Here is a 21,333-nt window from a genome sequence, read left to right as displayed (position 1 = left end):
AATATAATACATATCTTGATTTTCTCTTGGATTTTCCAAAAGTCCTATGTAAATATTAATTTCATAGCTTTTCAAAATGTATGCATTATCATATTAAAGTGTGAATGACTACATTAAAGACTTTGCTGCAATTTCATGGATATGAACAAACAGCAACTTGTGGCTTTGGCTTGCAATTAGATGTTGCAATTTTGTTGTTATCATTTTTATTAAACAGCTGGATTGTCTGAGAGATTGCCTCTGTCCTGTGATTTCTGTCTGGCCAGTACGATAGAACAAAGTGGGCATGCTCTGAGTCTCCTCAGTTAAACAATATAATCTTTTGGGACTCAGCAAGCATTTCTTCTTGGTAACATCACCTCCCATCTAGAAGGATTTCTTTCTAAGTTCTGAATGACTCCCCTCCTGATGATGTTCTTGAAAATATGGCTGTTCTCCCAGGCCTTTGGGTATGGTGATGGATGCCTCTGTTTCAAATATGTGTTGCCTGGATAAATATTATAAAACAAGCATTTTAAAATTGTTTTCCATTAATTGTGTTACATATTCTTATTTATGTGTTGTTTTCATGCCATTTTTTTACTTTGTGAGCTGCCCAGAGTTACACAGCATTAAACTTGAATTAATGAAAAAAATAAACTGAATTTTTATATTTGATACAAAATACTTCAGAGTCAAAACATTGGCCAGATAGGATTTTCAGTCTGTGGGAGTTCAGCATTCGTTATCACTCTTTGTATACTGCCAATTATGAAAAAGAAGCAAGATAAATGGTTCACAGGAAAATAAATCTTGATGAAGCTACTCAATTTCAGTATTTTTTCTTGGGGAATTAAGATTATTTTACTGCAACACTTAGTTCTGTTTTCATTTTAACCTTCAAACTGGTTCTGGTTCTGCTGATTCTATTAAAATTTTCTTTTATTGTTTGTTAATTTTTGCTTCCTGTGTTAATTTTGCAGCACACATGTACTTTTTGTTTTCTTCTAGAATATTAGTACTTTACACTTCATATTATGGTATTTCTTGGGATAGCATATAAAAGCAAACCAAATAGTAAAACAAAATATTGTATTTGAAATTTATGCAAGGATGAAAATGAGAATTCAATAAATGATAAATGTATGCTAATAGAATATTGTAATCAGATATGTGCTGCTTAATATATCTTTTGAGTTAAATTATCATGAACTTCTTTACATTGGAACTTGTGTTTGGGAAAATCAAATTACCTGGCTTGACGTAATTCCCCATTGTTCTTGTTCTTGAACAACACTCAGTCTCAGTTTACAGATTTAATATAAAGAGTTAACAACATGACTTCAGAAAGACTTACACTAATTCAAGGGAAAATGCAGCCAACCTAACAGTTCTAGTTCTTTTTACCCCTATTCATTCAAAATTAGTTTGCATACAAATGTTTAGGCTTATTGCTTTGATGGATTCCTTGTATGAACAGCCATTATTTATCTATCCCTATTAACAGAATTTTCATTTGACTTAACATCACATCATATTTTCAGATACTGTGCATCAAATACTGCACAACCATCTAATGAGAGATTAATTAAAACACATGCTTATTCCAATGTCCATATTCAGGTGCTGTCTGTTGATAATGCTGATTTTACAGTAAGACAGAGTGCACTATCCATAGGCTATAGTTTGGGATATTGCAAGGTAGTAAGAAATACTGTAGTAAGAAGTATTATTTATTGCAACGAACAAGGACATACGTACAATTTTGTTACTACTAAGATTGTTGGATATACAGATACAAAGATAGCCAGGGATATGATTGAAGCATATTTTCAGGTACTGTTTGAATCCTGGGAAAAGGATCCCTTTGTCAGTCAACAGGAGTGCCAAGTCCTCAGCTCCTATATTTAGGAGCTGAGGACTTGGCAGCACAAGAAAACAACAGCCAAGTGCTAGCCATCACATATCAATCAATCAATAGGAAGAAATCACATAAATACAATGCATAGAATAGCCCAAACCACACATTCCAGTAGAGAGAAGTTCCTTGAGGGTGGACTCCGACATGAGTCCAAAAGTCAGAAAAACAAACCTCTGGTCCTGGTGACTGACCCAGATTGCATCTTACAGTATTATTTAGATCCATCACTTTTATTTTGTTCATATTAAAGAATCTGATTTTCCCTAGTTTATTCTTTTACCAGCAGCTCAATAAACTCTACCCTGTGATGATATTTTAAAGAAACTACTATGAAATGGCAACTGGTAGAAAGACTCTGAGGAATTTAAGGAGCTGTATGCTATTGTAGTGTGTACTATTTTATGATTTCCCATCTCCCAAGAGCAGTTGAAAGTGATACAGTTCTAAATTCCATTCTGTTTACAGAATTTAATTTTGTATTCAGGCTTTTGTGTTTTTTAAAATATATATTTTTAAAAAGCTCATTGATTCCTTTTGCAGTGCCTGCTTAGTTTGGCCAAAGCACATAGAAATCCTCTCTGTTATTTGCATTCAATTAAATTTCATGCGCTTATGGCATATTTTTAAAATGTTGCCTGTTTTGAAAGCTTACAGCAGTATAGTAGCTTACAATTCACACCTTTCTTTACAGTAAATTTATATCTGCAAAGGAATTAGTAAAATAATTAACTTCTCATGTAATGCATGTGATTTGTTTTAAACTTTTTAAAATATATTTTATTCACATATTAGATTCTTCGATTTGTAGGATACATCTTTAAAATGATTGGCTTGATTTGGCTAGCTATTCAGTATGATAGAATCTGTTGTCTTTGTTATATATTCATTTATGGCCTTGATCTCAATGCTTTCTTATATGTATTATATAGCACAAAGATAGGTTTTGTAAATATTGCTCCGCTAAATTATTGAGGTGTATGATTTTCAAGTATACATTTATCAGAAGACATTTATAACCTTAATGAAATCAGGAGTAAATCATATTTTTGACCAAGTAAAAATATTTAGAATTTAGAGGACATGTTACAGTCATTCCCATAAAATGGCTGTCAGATTCTGCATGAACATTCACAAAATACCCATTTATAAGAAGGCAAACTAGCGTGGTTCTTTCCTTTGCAGTCCTGCATTCCTACAGGATTATATCTTCCAATCCTTTATCTACTTTTTGGGAAGGCATGCATAATGTCAGATTAAACACTGAGCTGCAGACATGTGCCATTTTACTTTCTAATAATGCCTACATGGTTTATATGGGATGAGAAACATTGCTGAAAAAAAAGACGATGCTGGCAGCTGATGCATTGTAGTTTAGCATTATATTTATTTATATTCTACTTTATTATTTTTACAAGTAACTCAAGCTGGTGAGTTGGGCTGAGCGATTGACTGGCCCAAAATCATTCAGTTGACTTTCATGGATAAGACAGAACTTGCTCATGGTTTCCCACTTTCTAACTTGATGCTTTAACCAGTAGACCAATTATTCTTAGAACAGTTTTTTTTTAAAAAAGTAGATAGGTAGAGAATGTGAAGTGAACCAAGGAAGAAGACTATAGGCATCAGTGCTCATGGCACAGGTTGTCTATCCATGTGTTATAATTATTCTTACTGTTATTTAAAATAAGCAAGTTGTGTAAGAGTATCACAAACCTTATTATAAGGCATCTATTTACTTTACTTAGGGTCAAGTTATGTTCAGAAATGGAGAGAGGATGGGGACCATCAAATTCACACAGTTTCAAGGTAGGTGACGGATATTTATTTATGCCTTGCACCTATATTGTTATGACTGTAGATTTCAATTTGAAGATATGGTATATTTTGCTTTGTTTTATACTTTATGATGATGTGAAAGTAAAAGGATATATGGCAATAAAATTTAGCAGATTACATAGGAATATATTTTTAAAAATAAATAGGATCATTTATGTAGAGACTGATTTTTTTTAAAAAAAAATTGATGTTAAAGAATAGAAATACAGCAGGCTAATTTTTTATTCCTTCTGAAAAGTGAAATAGAATTTGCAACTTGGAATAGTTGCTCTATAATTTCTTCCTTTCCTCTTCTGCATCCTCTTTCCTCTTCTTCCTTTTGCCTTTCGTTTAAAGCAATGACATGTTTTGATAGCCAAATATTGACGAAAAATTGTAATAGTACAATGGCTTGGATTCATTTTAGCAAGAGTATATATTCAAGAGAAGATGCATAATTTAAACCTGACACTTTCCAGATGTGTTGGAAATGGAGCGTCAAGATTTCCCAATATATTTGGCATTACTTTGGCAAAAGTTGCCTTAAATTATCCCATTTGTGGAAAGTTTATTATAACCATATATAATTTAAGAATCATGCTTTTAATATGCTACATTCCTGTGACATGTTTAGAAAATGTACTGTATAGATAACATAGAACTGCAGATTTAAAAGAAGAAGAAATAACTAGCATTATCAGATAGAAAACTTGACAGATTAATACTGTAAATAAAATGTAGGTATGGAAAGGATTAATGCTTCAGTTATCTGTATTACAACTGAAAAATCAATTAATTATACTTGAATATTTCCACAAATGAATTATCTATGTCCTTTTGAGCTACTAAAGAATTATTGAATTTACTTAGAATTATTAAGCAAAAGTGTATTTAATGAATTATTTTTAAAAACTCATTGATAAGTTTATTTATTTATTCGATTTATATAGCAACCCATCTCAGCAAACAATTCTGAACAACTCACAATTGAAAAACATACATTACAATTAAAAATGTAAAAACATTTCAAAAGAATAAAAACAGTAAAATCAAAATTTCTAATTCGAGTACATACAAAGCAAGACATATGGCCAGGAATATAGCCAGGAAACAGGCCCTTGGCACATATAGCACCCTAGACTCTGGAGCATAGCCAAGTTTTTAAAGCTTTAGGGAAGGCTAACAGGGTTGAAGCCATTCTAATCTCTGAAGGAAAGATGTTCCACAGAGCAGGGACTGCTGCAGAAAAAGCTCATCTTCTAGTTCCTGTCAGCCAACATTCTTTGTCTGATGGGATCTGAAGCATGCCCATCCTATCTGATTTGGTTGGAAAAAAGGTGATTCCTCAGGTATCCTGGTCCCAAGCCATGTGGGTCTTTAAAGGGTAACTACCAGCACCTTGAATTCCACCTGGAAACACACTGGTCAGCCCATGAAGGAATGATGTTATGTGTGCCGTATATATCTGGCACCAGTTACCACCTGAGTGACTGCATTCTGCACCAATTATTTTATTTTATTTATTTGGTTTGTCAGTTGCTTATAAGATAATAGGTATAAGTAAAAACATAGTTATGAATATCGGATACATATAAGAAAAATAAAAAAATAAAAGAGACAATAGGACAGGGACGCTAGCTGTTGCGCTTATGCATGCCCCCTTCAGACCTCTTAGGAAAGGGGTAAGGTCAATAGTAGACAGTCTAATTAAATTAATTAATTAATTAAAGTTTCCAAATTGTCTTCAAGGACTGCCTCATGTAGAGCATGATACCGTAGTTTAAAGTTGCATTCCCAAAAGCTGTGTTTCCCAACACAAATAAAAGTTAACACTGTAATAGCAATTTTGTACTAAACACAGATACACAAAGGTTTCTCAGTAAAGAGGGTAGGAAGTAAGAGAGAAGATGGTGGACCGAAGATGGTGGAGCCAACATTTGTGACCATGACTAGGGACCCAATGAGCATATTGGTTCCTTCAACCCTCTCTGGATAAACAAAGGAAACCCAAGCTGTTCACCTTGCAGTTGTTCCTCACAAAGAGACATAAGACAGCAACCTTGGGGGTGGGGGAATCTTGAGACAAGGGAATTTGCCATTGTTGCTCCAACTGCAAATGGTGCTTTTTCAAAGGGCAGTAAGTTTGCTCTTCCCTTGCTACCACTTTCAGAAATTGCCTATTCACTTCTTCAAAGAAGTTAGATACCTTGAAAGTGGTAAGATTGCAAACACCAAGAGAGTGCCCTCAAGTCCTTAATATATGTAAAAAAGATTTATCATTATAAATGTTAAGAATTTTAAATAAACAGCAAAAAACAAGACCTTTGGCCTGAAAGCATTAAGAGCTCAGAAAATATTGGAATAACAGATTTTGGATATTAAGTCTGAAAATAATCTTAAAAAATAAATGCATTTTTGGGGGAAAGAAAAACTGTTTTTGATATTGGAGACATAACAAGACATTTATAATGGCATTCAGAGGTATCTTTGAGGACTTGCACTCAGAACTGCACTAGGGCTTTCAATCAATTATGTCAGCTATAATGTTTCTCATGGGGAGCAATCCATTTAAAGAAAAATATGCAACAACCATCTAGCTGAAAACAACACGATCAAGATTTTGAATTGGTCATCAAATATAAAGAAAGAAATGAATGAGGCTTTAAAAATTAAGAAGCAAATAAAAATGACAATTCCAGAGAATAACAATTTATTTTTGTTAGACTTACAAAGGAGGGTGTTTAAACTATTGAAGAAATTCATAACAAGGATCAACAATCATCTGAATAAAGGGAAAGATTGTTTTGTATTTTTTTAAAAAGGAGTACAGAGTTGGTTTATATGACCAGGGTAAAACGGGACATGTTATCTATCTGTCATAGAGTACAATTATGTACTCTAATTGGATAGCATTTAACTGGCTCTGTATCTAATTATCTTTTTACTTTAAAAAAGTTTTGTGAATTGGTTTTTAAAGTATAAATTACCCTTCTTTGTTATGTTAAATTTTAGTCTTTTTTATGTTAAGATACTGGGATTGCTTAATATTTGCTAAATGTGGATTTGTTTAAAGTCAAGATATGGAAGTATTGAATTCGATATATTATTATTTGGCATAGTTTTCTTTTGAATTTTTTTGACATTTTGGGTGGAAAACGGAAGCTTGTATTTTTTTAAAGGAGAAATAGTACCTCTTTGTCATGTTAAACTTTAGTTTTTTGTTTACACTAGGATGTCAAGACCACTTCATGCCTTTTAAATGGAGTTCTGCTTACTGCTAAGAATTGAAATGTGGAATATTAAGTTTTATATATATTAATTAATGTTGTTATTTTGCAGCTCTGTTTGAATTTTTGCTGACAATTGGATTGTAGAAGATATTACTTATTTGTCCATTTCTGTTAGAATAAAAAAGGATAATGTTCTCAGTACAACGCCAAATGCATTATGTAGCCAAATTGATATAGGTACCCACATTCTATAGCAACATGTCTGTAAAGAAACAAGACCCTTCCTGATTTTGCATCTTCAGATTTCTGTGAGGAAATCTACAGAATTACAAATCAGAGTATGAAGCAAGGCTAAATCTTTTGGCCAAAACCTTCCAATTAAAACTCTTGATTCAGATCACTTGCTCTATAGTCATCACAGAAATCCTAACATCCATTCCCTATAAAACAAGCAAGAAATCAAAACAGTGTTAGAGAAAGATTATTCAAGTTCAGCTCACATGAGCAACGGATTTGCTCTTAGGGCATGCTAAGCTATTGCATTAATTTATGAGAATGAAAGCAGAATCTGCTTTGCCAAATGATGAAAGAGTTCAGGCAGCGAAATACATTTTCTTATGTTTGTAGTTTTATGCAGAGTTTGAAATGTGTCCAAAAGCAAATTTGCAGCTAGCATAAAATAACGGAAAGGCTTCGTATGATTGTGTCTTTTAAGTTAAGGGTAAGGACTAATATGTTCAGTTCTCAAAGGGTAAGGACTAATATGTTCAGTTCTCAAAGTCTCTTCTAATGATCAAAAGCAGCAGGAATATCTGAAATCAATATTCTCCCAGATCCTACCTCCTTGGCTTGCTTGCAAGCACAGTCTAGTTTGGCCATTCAGTGGTACCCTTCAAGGAAGGAAATGCAGAGTAGAAGAATTACTTGCATGTACTCCAAATGAAGCACTTGCGAGGTTGGCTCTGTCAGGAAAGACCTGCTTGAAAGCCATCCTTGTATTTTAAAACAGATCTCCTTGGGGAACCAAATGATGTCATCGAAGGAGATTGAATTTCCTGTTTGTTTATTTAACATATTTGTATAAGGCCCCACTTCACAAGGAAGTGACTCTGGGTGGTGATGCTTAATTAAAAAATACATAAGAAACAATCAGAATTTAAAAAACAATATAAAAGGTACCTAAAACAAGAGAGGATTATAATAACTCTATAAAGGAACCATTGCAACATCTCTTCAGCCCCTAGAAGACCCCAGGCCTGATAACGTAGTCAGTTCTTGAGGGACTTATGGAATGTTGAGAGGGATGAAATTAATCTTACTTTTTTTTGGGGGGGGGGGGGAGAAGATTCCACAAGGCAAGCATAGCAACAGAGGAAACCCTCCTCCTGGGATCCTCCCCCAAAATATTACTTCATGGCAGATGGGAGCCACAGCATGCCTTCTCTGCCTGAGCAGATGGGCCAGGCAGGTGTAATCAGGGAGAGGCATCCTTTAGAAAATCCAGCCCCATGCCATAAAGGGCTTTAAAGGGCAAAACGCTGAATTAGACCAGGAAGCAAACTGTCAAACAGTGCAGCTCACAGAGCTGAGATGTAACATGTATGCCCTTCCTAGTGGCACATATTATATAGGGGCTACAATTCTATGTGAGAAGTATATTTCTTTTTTCCCCTGAAACCTTTCACAGTATCTTTCTTAGATTTTTTTAAAATGAGTTTTCTTTCTGGGATTACAGCCAACTTGATAGGATATATGAAAATATTATGAATGGGCTTTGATTAGTGCTAGTTAAAACCCAAAAGATGTGGAAGACATCTTGTAAGGAATCTGCCTAGAGAAACTGCAAACTATTTCTGTACATGAAAAATAATTAGGTAGAAAATACTGAGGATTATTTTACATATGCATGAACATTCTGTGCTTTCTCTACAGATTTAATTTTCAGCTTAGTTCATGAACCAATTCGACTTAAAAGCATTATACTGCTGTGATTTGAAAATTAAGTTTGTGGTGTTAATAGCCCCATCAGCCTACAACTATTGCTTGATGCTTTGATTGTGAAAGGATCTGATCTACCTTTTTAATTGTTTGGTTTTGTCATTTATGTTTCCAACTCTTAGAAATATATTTCAGTTCAGGAAAAGGGCACATTTTTTTTCTTTTGTTTAATGCTTCCTCTTTTTTTGTAATTTCTTAACTTGCTGTCCATAATGAAAGACTCCCTAAATATGCTGTGTTTTTTTCTTCAGTAAGTCAGAAAGTAAGAGAAAGAACCTTCTAATTTTTATTGAATTGTTCCATTGTTATATATTGTCATAATTGAGTGAGAACTACTAAGTTTATGCTCTGTGAAATAAATTGACTTTAATGCGCATAATTCTTTTTTGAGTTGCAGTGAACTTACTTTTGCCTTCCAAAATCCTGGGCATGTATTTCTAATATAAATACAGAGCATAAATATAAAGTGTAAGTCCACTGAATTCATTGACTTTACTTAACTTTCTGTGGATCCATATTGAATGTGATTTTTAAACTATTTTAAGTTTGTATTTATTTTTTACATTTATTGCTATTTATTGATTACACTTATTTAAACAGGTATGCTATTTCAGCCAATTAAAATAACCAAAGTAAAGAGAAACAATTTAAAACAAAAACAAAAAAACAGTACATGATGTTTGGAGTGAATCAGATGCATACAACATATTGTCAAAATAAGCTCATCCAACAGCCCAACCCAATGCTTGGGGAAGACCCTGATCTTCAGCATTTTTAGGAAGCCGGCAAGGTCAGGACCATCCTAATCTCCAAGGGGAGGTGGTGCGGGTACAGGGCATTTGAAGAGACAGAAAATGTGCTTCCAGGATCTCGTTTGATGGTATTAATATGAAGGATCTGGATCATTTTCAGATCTTTTGCATAATTGGAGAGAGGTAGTCCCATAAATAACCTGAAAGGCAGATTAGATTAAAAAAATTCTATATAGGTCAGTTTATTATATGAATAAAGCTACATACATCAACAACTATAATAATAGAATAATAATAGAATAGAATAATAGAATAGAATAATAAAATAATAATAGAATTTTCACAAGTCTGAATGTACTTCCCCTCTCCCAAAGTTTATCTTTGTATGAATTAGAAAAGGGCTTGTTTGAGATGTTTTCTCAACATGGTTTCTTCATTTGACAAAGTAGACCACAATCCATTTCTTGGTAAGGTAGAAAAATGTGGGACAGACAGCATAATCACCAGATGGATTTGTAAATGGCTGACAATGAGTTGTCCTGTACTACATTTACATGGAGGGAAGTAAATAGTGGGTACCACAAGGTTCCATCTTAGGCCCAGTACTCTTCAATATCTTCAGAAATGACTTAGATGAAGGAATAGAAAGAGAACTCATCAAATGTGCAGATGACACTAAGCTGGCAGAAACAGCCAACACCCCAGAAGACAAACACAGGATCCAAAAAGATCTTGACAGACTTGAATAATGGGCCCTATCTAACAAAATGAAATTTAATGTGGAGAAAAGCAAGGTTTTACATTTAGGCAGGAAAAACCAAAGCTACGAGTACAGATTAGCCGAAACCTGGCTCAAAAACAGTTACTGTGAGAGGGACCTTGGAGTTCTAGTGGATGATCAATTAAATATGAGCTAGCAGTATGTGACAGCAGCCAAAAAAGTTGATACAATCCTTGGTTGTATAAACAGAGGCATTGGATCAAAACGACGTGAAGTATTAGTACTACTTTATATAACCTTAGTAAGGCAAACCTGGAATACTGCATCCAGTTTTGGTTACCATGTTACAAAAACGATGTTGAGACTTTGGAAAAAGTACAAAGTGCAAAAAAAAAGCAACTAAGATGATTAAAGGCCTGGAGACTAAAACATATGAAAACGGTTGCAGGATTTGAGTTTGGTCAGTCTAGAACAGGGTCCCCAACCGCCGGTCCGTGGACGGTCGTCCGCGGAACAAGTCTTACCGGCGCTGGTTGCTGGCGCCGCCATCTTTTGGTAAAGTGCTTCTGGTGAGCTTTCCGGTGAAAGCTCACCGGAAGCCTTTCATAAAAGATGGCGCGCCCGATGAGCTTTCTGGGTAGAAAGCTATTTCTACCGAAAAAGCTCACCGAGCGCTCGCCCTCATCTTTTCGTCAAAAGATGGCGGCGCCCAGTTGATGCGTCCGGGCGCGGCGCCCAGCTGATGCCGGTACCGGGCGCGGCGTCAAAAGGTTGGGATCACTGGTCTAGAGCAGGGTGTCAACCTTGGCACTTTAAGACTTGTGGACTTCAACTCCCAGAATTCCTCAGTCAGCTTTGCTGGCTGAGGAATTCTGGAGTTAATCAATCTTAAAGTGCCAAGGTTGACACCTGGTCTAGAAAAAGAAGGATGGGGGACACAAGATAGCAGTATTCCATTATTTGAATAAAGGAGGGGGGTCAACTTATTCTCCAAATCACCAGAGGGCAGGACAACTAATAATGGATGAAAACTAATCAAGGAGAGAAGCAAGCTGGAATTAAGGATAAACTTCCTAACAGTAAATTAACCAGTGGAACACTTGCTATTAGAAGTTTTTAGATTGCATTTAAACATAATCAAAGAGATTGATGCCTGTAAGGCAATTTCAAAACACCCCAATATTCTGGTTACTACATGGAAGACTCTGGGCCTAGTTAATTTCTTGGTTAGTAGCACTCACAAAACTTGCTACTAAAAAAATGTGCTAAAAAAAACCACATTTAAAAAAAAAATCTCACAGAGAAGCCTGCAGAAATAATTAATAAATAAAGATGTGCTATTCATGTGAAAGATCAGAAAGCATTTTAAACTCACTAAGAAGCATGAACAGTTTTATGTGGTGATTTCTTCCTCCTATCCTACCCAATCAAAGTTGCTACTGAAGCTTATGAAGATTCGTTTAACTGATGATAATTTAAACCTATGTTGCCTACCCAGCTGGAATCCAAATGTGTGGTTCATTGAGTAATTGGGTTTATATTTTCAAAGCAACATGCATAGTGCTCATTCCTCCTATTTAGCAACTTTGTGAGGTAGGAAAGCCAGAGGGCAGCTTGAATTTCTGTGATGGAAGGAGGACAGGGATAGGTCTCTTCATTTTCTGTCCAATACCACTGTACCATACTGGTGTATTTCTTAAAATAATCCTATACTGTACATGTACTGTATAATCAAAAGGGACCATAGTGAATCTAAAACAATTTGCAATATAGATTGCTTGATTTTATTATTATATGTGTGATATTTTCTTGTTTTTATTAATACAGCACTTAGCATTTTGAGTAGTAATCCAAAATTAAGGCTTACGTTGTTTCTCATTAAAAAATACAAGCTCACTATGCAGAGCTATGGGTGGGTAAAGCTTTTCCTGTCATTTTTTTAGCTGTTCAAAAGGTCAGCATAAAAATGTTCTAATACAAAGCAATTCTTGTCTGACTTTGCTAATGTGACATTTGGAGCAAGGTTGTGTCAGTGTGATGTGACAGCAGGCTAACATTGCCTGGCATTAACAAATAACATTAGGTCTAGCTCGGAGAAGAAAACCATTCACAACCCAATAAATCCTGCAGCTTCTCATCTAAATGTGGAGGGGAAAATCTTAGCTAAATATAGCATTTTAAATGTTAACACCCCCAAGCACAGTCCAATTGATCTTGGATTCTTGCTTTAGTGGGTCAAATCTTATCTCTCAGATAGCGCTACAGAATTTAAGAGATTGCTTTATTGAATGTTCAATTTGCCAAGTGGCAAGGAGATGGTTTAAAATATTAGCTATATAAATTATTGAATCCAAAGTGCTACTTATCACTTACATAGCCTGCTTGTCTCCTTTGTTTTTGCTCATCCTGTAAGGTCAGGCTGACCAGCTCTTCTTGCTCCCATTCATTAAACAATGTCATCTGAATGACATATTGAGATATTTTATTGAGAACCAGGTTTGGCAAATTCAAGGTGGTGTCCAAAAATCTATCAGTGTTTGTATCAAATTTTACTTACCTTTTCTTAATATTTGAATGAAATAAACTTTAAGCACCCATAGTGCCAAATGAAAAATAATTGCTGGATACTCTGCCAATTGATATAGCTAGAATTTTTCCATCTTCCACAAAAGTGTATCCGAAGTGATAACAGTTTCTGGAAATTATGGTAACATTTCAGGCTGCATAAATAGTTAATGAGGAAAGTAATTATAGCTGGGATCCTCAGAAAACTGAACTGTTTCATTCTCTGCTGTAAAAAAAGAACTTCTCTTTTTGAGTTTACTCAGCATAAATCTCTAACTGGAGCAAAGCTATGATTGAAGTGTGCTGTCCAACTAAATATATCAATGGATTGGCCTTTAGGCTTTTAACACAAAGCAAAATTATTCCCTAAATGCATGCTGTCAGTCTGAAGAAATCAATTTCTTGCCTTCTTTAGCTCTCCTGTACAAATCAGCACTATTCCGGACATGTATATTGGCTTTTAATGTATTGTATGCCAGTAGACATATCCCAGAACAATAGACTGGATAAATAGTTGGTGTTCATTATCCACATCCTGCACCACCAATGGCCCATTGCTATCCCCAAAGCGTGTTCAATTAGCACTTGCTCCCACATCTCCTACTTTGCAATGGAATCCCAATTCAGCAGGCTAACCAATTCAAATGTCTTGGGTTTCTGGGGGGAAAATGGAAAACAGCATCAAAACCAGCAGTTCACTGCAGGATTAGCTGTTCCGCTCTTTGGTACATAAACTGGTCTCTGTGGAAGAAACAAAATATTTTAGTGAAATCAAATATGTATGCAAATCTTTCCAGACATTAGTACTGACATTCTTGTGGTATGCATTTGAGATAAGAACACTGCTAAAAGCAGACCAAAATAAACTTGGTATTTTCCTAATGTTGTATCTACAGCACACACTGGCACGACTGTCTTAAGAATGATAATCTCATACTGAGATGCAGTGAATAACTGACAGTTATAGATGAAATATAAGAATGCAGATTCAGATGGTTTGGACATATATGAAGAATGGCAGAACATTGCATGCTTCCAGACTACTGTGGAGAAAATGGCCTACACTGGTGAAGGTCTAGCAAACACATCCAAGAATATGTTGGCAAAGCAAATTTTCCTATCTGTGATTCCGAGAGTCCAGATAGGATAGAGTTAATTCAGTTCCTGCTCTGATGGATGGAGTCTACATTAAAACTAAAGCTCTGCCCTGCACCATGGCCATGCCCCAGTTTTCGACTCAGTCCAGCCAGGAAATGACGTAACTTTGGTCACTAAATGAACGGTTGTAAATCAAGGATTCCCTTATTTGATTAAGATAAATTGCTATTTGGAATGTTGTGTATTGGAATCTTGTCTTTTGTAAATGAAAAATGTTCTCTCTGCCATGTTAAACTTGGTTTTTCTTTTAATTTATTTACATTAAAATATTTGGAGCATTTTATGCCTTTTAAATGAGATTTTGTTATAGTGAACAGTTGGGATATGGAATGTTGAGTTTAGGTATGTTAATTTATGATAATATCTTAAGGATTTTGTTTAGATCTTTTGTTGGTAACTGCATTAAATAAAAGTTACTTATTTGGGAAGGCTGGTGGGGTTTCTCTTTTTTTTTTCTTCCTCCCTTTTTTGTATTTTTTCTCTTCTTTCTTTTCTTTCAGTTTGTATTATTTTTTATTGTTCTACTCAAAAAATTTAATAACATTAAAAAAGCAATTCCAGACAGACAGGCTACCCTGAGGTTCTTGCACTTCTGATACATGCCCATTGCCTTCACCCAAGCAGGCCCTCCTTCTAAACACCAAGGGAAGCAGAGTACCTGTTGACAATAAAGGCTGAGCCCCTGTCTAGATTGAACAAGTTGTGATAATGCAACATTGGAGAGGGAGTCAGCTTGGTACCACAAAGAAATAGCGCTATTGGCTTGGCTTTGAATAATTTTGAGTACTGCATGTACTGTATGTAGTGGTCACTTTTTGTCTTGAGGAATTTAAGGATGGCAAATGAACTCAACTGAGCTTTTTCAACAACACTGTCCCCCTAGTGCTTCCTACTATTGGCAGAATAAGGACTATTGCCAGGTACTTGAAACAAGAAACCTGCCCAGTCTTGTGGTTATCTATCATCCAAGAGTAGCTCTTAAGCCTTTTAGCAAATGCCATGATTTTGTTTCCTGTTTATTGAGTTCTGATTTATCTTTCTTGTAGTGCTGTGCTAGTGCTGTCACCCTTTTCAAAGTCCAATATGGGTTCTTAAGGTTGACAAAATCAGAAATGAGGAGGTGATAAGCCACCTGGGAAAATTTGGTTTTGGTTTGAGGAGATGGCCCAACTGAAACTGAAAAAGAGTGGAGCCAAAATGCAGCCTTGCTTGATGCTTTTCTCAGTTCCTGGTGAGGTGGGCCAGGAAATTGCATCTATCTTTGAGTGAAGTCCCTTCATAAATCATACATACTAGATGAAGTAAATGTCACTCAATCCAGGTGGCCTCCAGTTTCTTCCATAGTTTAGTTTGGGATATGGAATCAAAAGCTATTTTGAAATCTATAAAGGCAGCCCAGAGTCATTGAGATGGATGGGTATAGAAATTGAATGAGTGAGTGAGTGAGTGAGTGAGTGAGTGAGTGAGTGAGTGAATGAATGAATGAATGAATGAATGAACGCTGTGCTGTGAAAGGAGTATTTTTGATGAGTTATTGGAGCAGTAGGTACTGATCAACGGTTGATCAGCTTTCTCTGAAGCCAACTTGCTCTTCTAGTCAGTATTTCCATTGATAGTGTCTTACAGAGAGTTTGATCCATGATCAGCAGAGCTGATCAGTCTATAATTAGCAGGATCACCTCTTTTCCCTTGTTTATATATAAGGACAATGATTACAAGCCCACAGACCTTGGAGACTCAGCCATTGATGATGCAGATAAAGAATGAGGAAAGATTGGAGACCCAGAAGCCCAAGTTGTTTTTAATGGTCTCTTGAGAGATTAAATCTCTCTTGGGACCTTCCCTGGTCTTAGCTGAACAACAAGATTCAAGAGTCATGGTCACTGATGCTGTCCTTGGCAGATTTTCTATAGTTTGGCAAGGAATCCACTTCCAACAGAGGTGTAATTGTAGAATTCCTGAAAGTATGCTTCCCAGATCCTTGGGGGGAAGGGGTTATAGATGGACCATTATTTTGGGAGCTTGATATCAGAATGTCAGGATGAGGCTATATTATTGGATTTGATTGTTCAAATGAGTTGTGTCCAGTTGTTTTTTTGGTTCGTTCTCTGTCAATCTAAATATGTTTTTAGAAGGATCTCTCTCTCTCTCTCTCTCTCTCTCTCTCTCTCTCTCTCTCTCTCTCTCTCTCCCTCACCCCCCTCCCTGTCCCCCCTCCCACCTCCCCCTCTCTCCCTCCCTCCCCCCTCTCTCTTTTGCATGCTGGCAGTTTGTAGTTTTTCTTATGGAGGAAGTCCTGTGCAGTTGTTGGTGTAATATTGGGTACATCAGTCTGGCAAATGGTAGGAAGAACTTTTTTGGCATTACTTGTTGAACAATGGCTTGGAACAGTGCTATTATTGCTTCAAGGGCACATTGTTATTATAAGTTAGATACTGGTGGGCTCCAGAGTAAGATTGATATAATTCTCCAAATGCATCTAGAAACTCAGCTGATATCAGGCAGTCTGAAGGCTCAGTATATGAGTCCACTTGGCTTAGCAATAGGTACTTTTTGCTGGGATTAGTAAAGACTGGCAGCAATACTCAATTTGTGTTTCTTGAGGGAAGACATTTAAGGGCAATCTGGCTGTGGCACCTGCCATCCCACTGATTGCCAGGGTTGATTCAGAGATTTAACTTATTTATGGTGGCACAATCATTCCTAGCTATCTTTGCCTCTCTCTTCTATTTAAGTCCATTTGAATAGTTCTCTTTTGGGAGGAAGTTTAAAGCATGAATTGAGAAGCTCATATATTATGAACTTACCATTGTCTTCATCCAATAGACCCACAGTTTCCTTTTTTTCTTTCTTTTACTAATGACATAGCAAAAACCCTTTTTGTTGCTTTTAGCTTCCTTTACAAGTTGACATTTCTTTTGTGCTTTAGCCTTTGCAATGTTCTTTCTGTAGATATTAGCTAACTTGCTGATTGCACCAATCTTGTGTTTCTTAAAACATGTCTCTTTTAACTCTTAGCTCTTTCAAAAACACCCTAGGTGACCTCATTGGTTACCTAGGCTGCCCTCCTGTTTTATTTCTCAATCAATATGCTTCTAGTACCTTATTTTTGAGAAGTTTCTGAGTTTTTTACATTCTCTTTGACCTTTCTGTCATTGTGATTCCACTTAATACTTCTCTAAGCTTGTTGAAATAAGCTCTTCTGAGATCTAGTCAGCATATATGGCCATGCTCCAATTTCTCATTTTGCATTTTAGGTCTCCAAATAATGTAGTCATTTTCTCCAAGGTTCCCATTGCTTTGACCTCTTCAACTAGCTTATCCTGTTAGTCAATTCAGCTGAAAGAAGGAACTTCATAAAGTCATCTTTAACAATATTTATTGAAATGATAAGAGATGAGGTCACCCAAATTAATGATGATATTACTTTCAATTTAGTACCAAAGGTATGCTTTAGTTGCTTAGATTGGAGAGTTTTTCAGTATTTTCCCAATGTTTATTGTGAACTGTTTTATCCACACTTGGTATGATCATAAAGTCCATATTATATAGACAGAAAGCTGAGTATAATCAATATGGGAAAAATAGATATCTTTTGGGAACTCAGTTGTCTTTAGCAGTATGTTGGATGACTCTGCTTTGCCTGGAATCAGCACATGGATCTGGCAGTTCTTGTTCTATTTGAATGCAAACATTTTGGTGTTATCTTACTAACATATGAGATAAAATTTGATATTTAATAGTTTCCTTAGCCCAAATCATTTTTCATTGTGGAATATAAATTAATGTTTCGCAGTCCCTTGACTACCATTCTGTTTTCTGTGATTGTTTAGAAATTTAAAGTAGTATTTTAATTGCATTATATTGCAAGGTTTTAAACACTTCGGTTGGCATTTCATTGACTTCTACAGATTTGTTATTAGCAACATTTTTAGGGTTTATTTAATTTCACTTTTAAAAAAAGTTTTATACAGAGGTTTTGGGGTGGAGTTGTACAGTCCTTTTATATTTGTTCCATTTCTTATTTATAGTGTTACTATTACTACTACTATTATTATTTTATCATACATGTGGACCATTAAGAATCTGGGCCAAACAAAACAAGAAAGCAACTATAACAAAATAATAGAAAAATACAAAAAAATGCATAGCCAAGATGAATGCCTGCAGTCAAATGGGACTAAAGGTAAAATACAAGGATGAAATGAGGCAAATCTTTCATTGGGGAAAGAGAGTACCAAAGAATAGAAGCCACTATGAAAAAGACCTGCATCTAATACATAACCCACCAACATCTCACTGAGGCAAGGGCATTCTGAACAGCCTCTAAAGATGTTTGGACATGACAACGAGATTGAAACTTGGTAAACCATTGCCTGATGTATCCTAAATCATTGGGTAGATTTAGGATACATCAGGCAATGGTTTACCAAGTTTCAATCTCGTTGTCATGTCCAAACATGACATGACATGGACATGATGGGTGATAACTTGTTCCTTAAATTGGGCCTAGAGGTTTATTGATAACCAATATAGAATTGTCATTACTCTACAATGGCAAGGTTAACCTGCCTGCAATCTTGCCACAGCATTGTGAATCAATTGTAACTTACAGATCATTTCCAAAGGCAGTCCCAAATAAAACATGTTACAGTTGTATATCCAAGTAGTAATCAACATGTGATAGGCATTAGATAACAGAACTAAATCCTGTGGAACAGACAATGGAATAACCAATGACTTGAGTCAGAAGAGAACCACTATAATATGGTTTTCCCAATTTCCAGGCCTTGAAGGTGGTCCAGAAGGATACTATGGTTCATTATATTCAATACTATTGGGATGTCTAGTAGAATAAAGGATGACACCACTCACCCATCTAGATCCTAATGAAAGTCAATGATCAGAGCAAACAATGTTTTTTCTATTTCTTTACAGTTCTAGAATTCTCAATGGCAAGAATCCTAACAATGCATTTCCTTCAGAATTCTCAGCAATAAAACTCTACCTCTTCTCAACAACCTCCCTAAAGTATAAATATTAAAGACTGAAGAACATCTTTAAACATTTCTGATTAATGACAGAGTGCACTCTGTTCTTCAAAGCAACAGTATTGCCCTGTCCTTCAAAAGAGCATTTCTGGATCCAGCTACTCATGCCCTTACAAATGCTAAAAGGATTCAGGAAATTTTGAATGTGGTATGCAGATGGTAGCATTCATATTATAGATAACTTGCCAAATGTATGCATTTCCTTGTGTTGTATGTGCTGCAAAGAAAACCAGATTGTAAAAGAAGATGTCATCTTGTTCACCATAGTAGACTCTTGCCAACTGGCGTCTGACCTAGAGCAAATAGGAGCAAATTTATCTGGTATAGAACCCCCAATTAATGTGTTAAGTCTACAGGCACTTTGAAAACTATCTTTCCGTAAATGGATCCAGGTTAGTTTGAAAATGATTGTTTTCAAGGATGTTGGATACAATAAGTACTATAATCAGACACATAATGAGGAATACACCAGTTGTTTGCTGAGTATACTTTATTTATTTATTTATTTATTTATTTGATTTGATTTGCCAATTGTTTACAAGATAATAAGTATAAGTGTATACATAGTTGTGAATACATGAAATGGGTACATATAAGAAAAATAAAAGAAGAATAAGAGAAACAATAGGACAGGGACGGTAGGCACGTTGGTGCGCTTATGTACGCCCTCTACAGACCTCTTAGGAAAGGGGTGAGGTCAATAGTAGACAGTCTAAGGTTAAGGTTTTTGGGGTTTGGGGAAGAAACTACAGAGTCGGGTAGAGTATTCCAGACATTGACCACTCTATTGGTGAAGTCATACTCACAGTTCCCAGTCCCAAGCAGGGTTGTGGGAACCAGTGTTTTCTTTTGATGTGTATTCCTCATTGTATGCCTGCTTACTCTCTCATAATTACTTCCTCTCCAATCTCTCCATTTCTACATGGGGGGGTGGGGGGGGAAATGGGTCAGCCTTAGGATAATGCATATCAATTGTAATGATGATCACGTGACTGGTGTGGTGGAGGTTGTAAATGTGAGCATTGTTATCAAAGTTAATTTTCAATAGCACTGTAATTTTGAGTGGTCACTGAATGAGGCAGTCAATAAGTGAGGTCTACCTGTACTTCCATCTTCATCTTTCATTCTAATCCTCCTTTATTTTAAATTGGTAGCTGTCATCAGTCCCTGATTTACACTATGAAATAGGACAGTACAGGTTAACTTGCATAGGCTTCATAAAATATTGGGGCATTGGATATTAATATCTTCATATCCTCCTATTCTCTGTTGCCTTTTCCTTGATTTACCTGCCTTCACATTTCACATTTCACCCTTTGATTGTTCATTTTTTAAAACAATTAATTTTACTGTGATGTAGCAATGTGTTACTTTTTTTTTCTTTTCCCTTGGCCATCTGGTCTTTTGCTAAAAGAGAACATCTGGCATTGGAAGAGAGATGGGTCCCATGTGATAACTGTAGCCAGGAATTTCCTCTGATTTCCTAAGAAAGCCCATAGGATTTACCTTTCCAGCCCTGCGATCTTATGAAGCCTGCGTTTCCATTTAGAATTGATAGCTGTTCTATTAGGTAGATCAGATTTAATCAACAGCTGTAAATGGTACTTAAGAAAATCATCGTAGCAAAGTGGGTCAACATGATTTGGAAATGAGTCATGCTTTTGGGAATTCTGCCCAATCATTTGTTTTAATAAGTATTTCAAGGTTTTAAAACTGGCTTACTAGTTTTAATCAGTAACAACTCACACTATCCTGAACTACCCAAGTACATATAAAAATAGTCATTAAACACTAGTTCACAGAAACAAGTTTTTTAATTGCAAGCTATAATTATTTTATATTTTTTCCAATGATTTTGCATTTTTAATAAACCCAATAAAGCACATCATTTGGTAAACCTACATCTATGCATTTCAAATGTAATTAATTTTATATTTACACATTACATTATGGATTGTATCAAATATTAATTTGATGTGCGCAATAGTAAGATTACAATAGTTCAGTGAAAAACCCTTTTAAAATTAAAATATGATTGAGGAAAAGTATGCATGATAAAGACAGATGTTCTTTTGAACTTTCCTAACTTTATATATTCTTTAATTTGTTTTATTTATATCCTGCCTTTCTACTCCAAGTACTC

General features: G+C 35.6%; 1 protein-coding gene across 1 annotated transcript in view; it reads left to right on the top strand.

The window, feature by feature from the left end:
* The window catches only part of GABBR2 (gamma-aminobutyric acid type B receptor subunit 2), a 354,273-nt gene that overhangs the window by 183,088 nt on the left and 149,852 nt on the right, over positions 1-21,333 (top strand). Inside the window, exon 8 of the mRNA XM_087961130.1 lies at positions 3,646-3,706. Coding sequence (XP_087817256.1) covers positions 3,646-3,706 — 61 coding nt within the window. The remainder of the gene's footprint in view (positions 1-3,645; positions 3,707-21,333) is intronic.

Source organism: Notechis scutatus, chromosome 3 (assembly GCF_049901735.1).
Source record: "Notechis scutatus isolate UNSWTSFEM ecotype Mainland chromosome 3, rNotScu1.2, whole genome shotgun sequence".
Classification (NCBI taxonomy): domain Eukaryota; kingdom Metazoa; phylum Chordata; class Lepidosauria; order Squamata; family Elapidae; genus Notechis; species Notechis scutatus.
The sequence above is the reverse complement of the archived record's forward strand: the minus strand, read 5'-3'. Positions and strand labels throughout refer to the sequence as shown.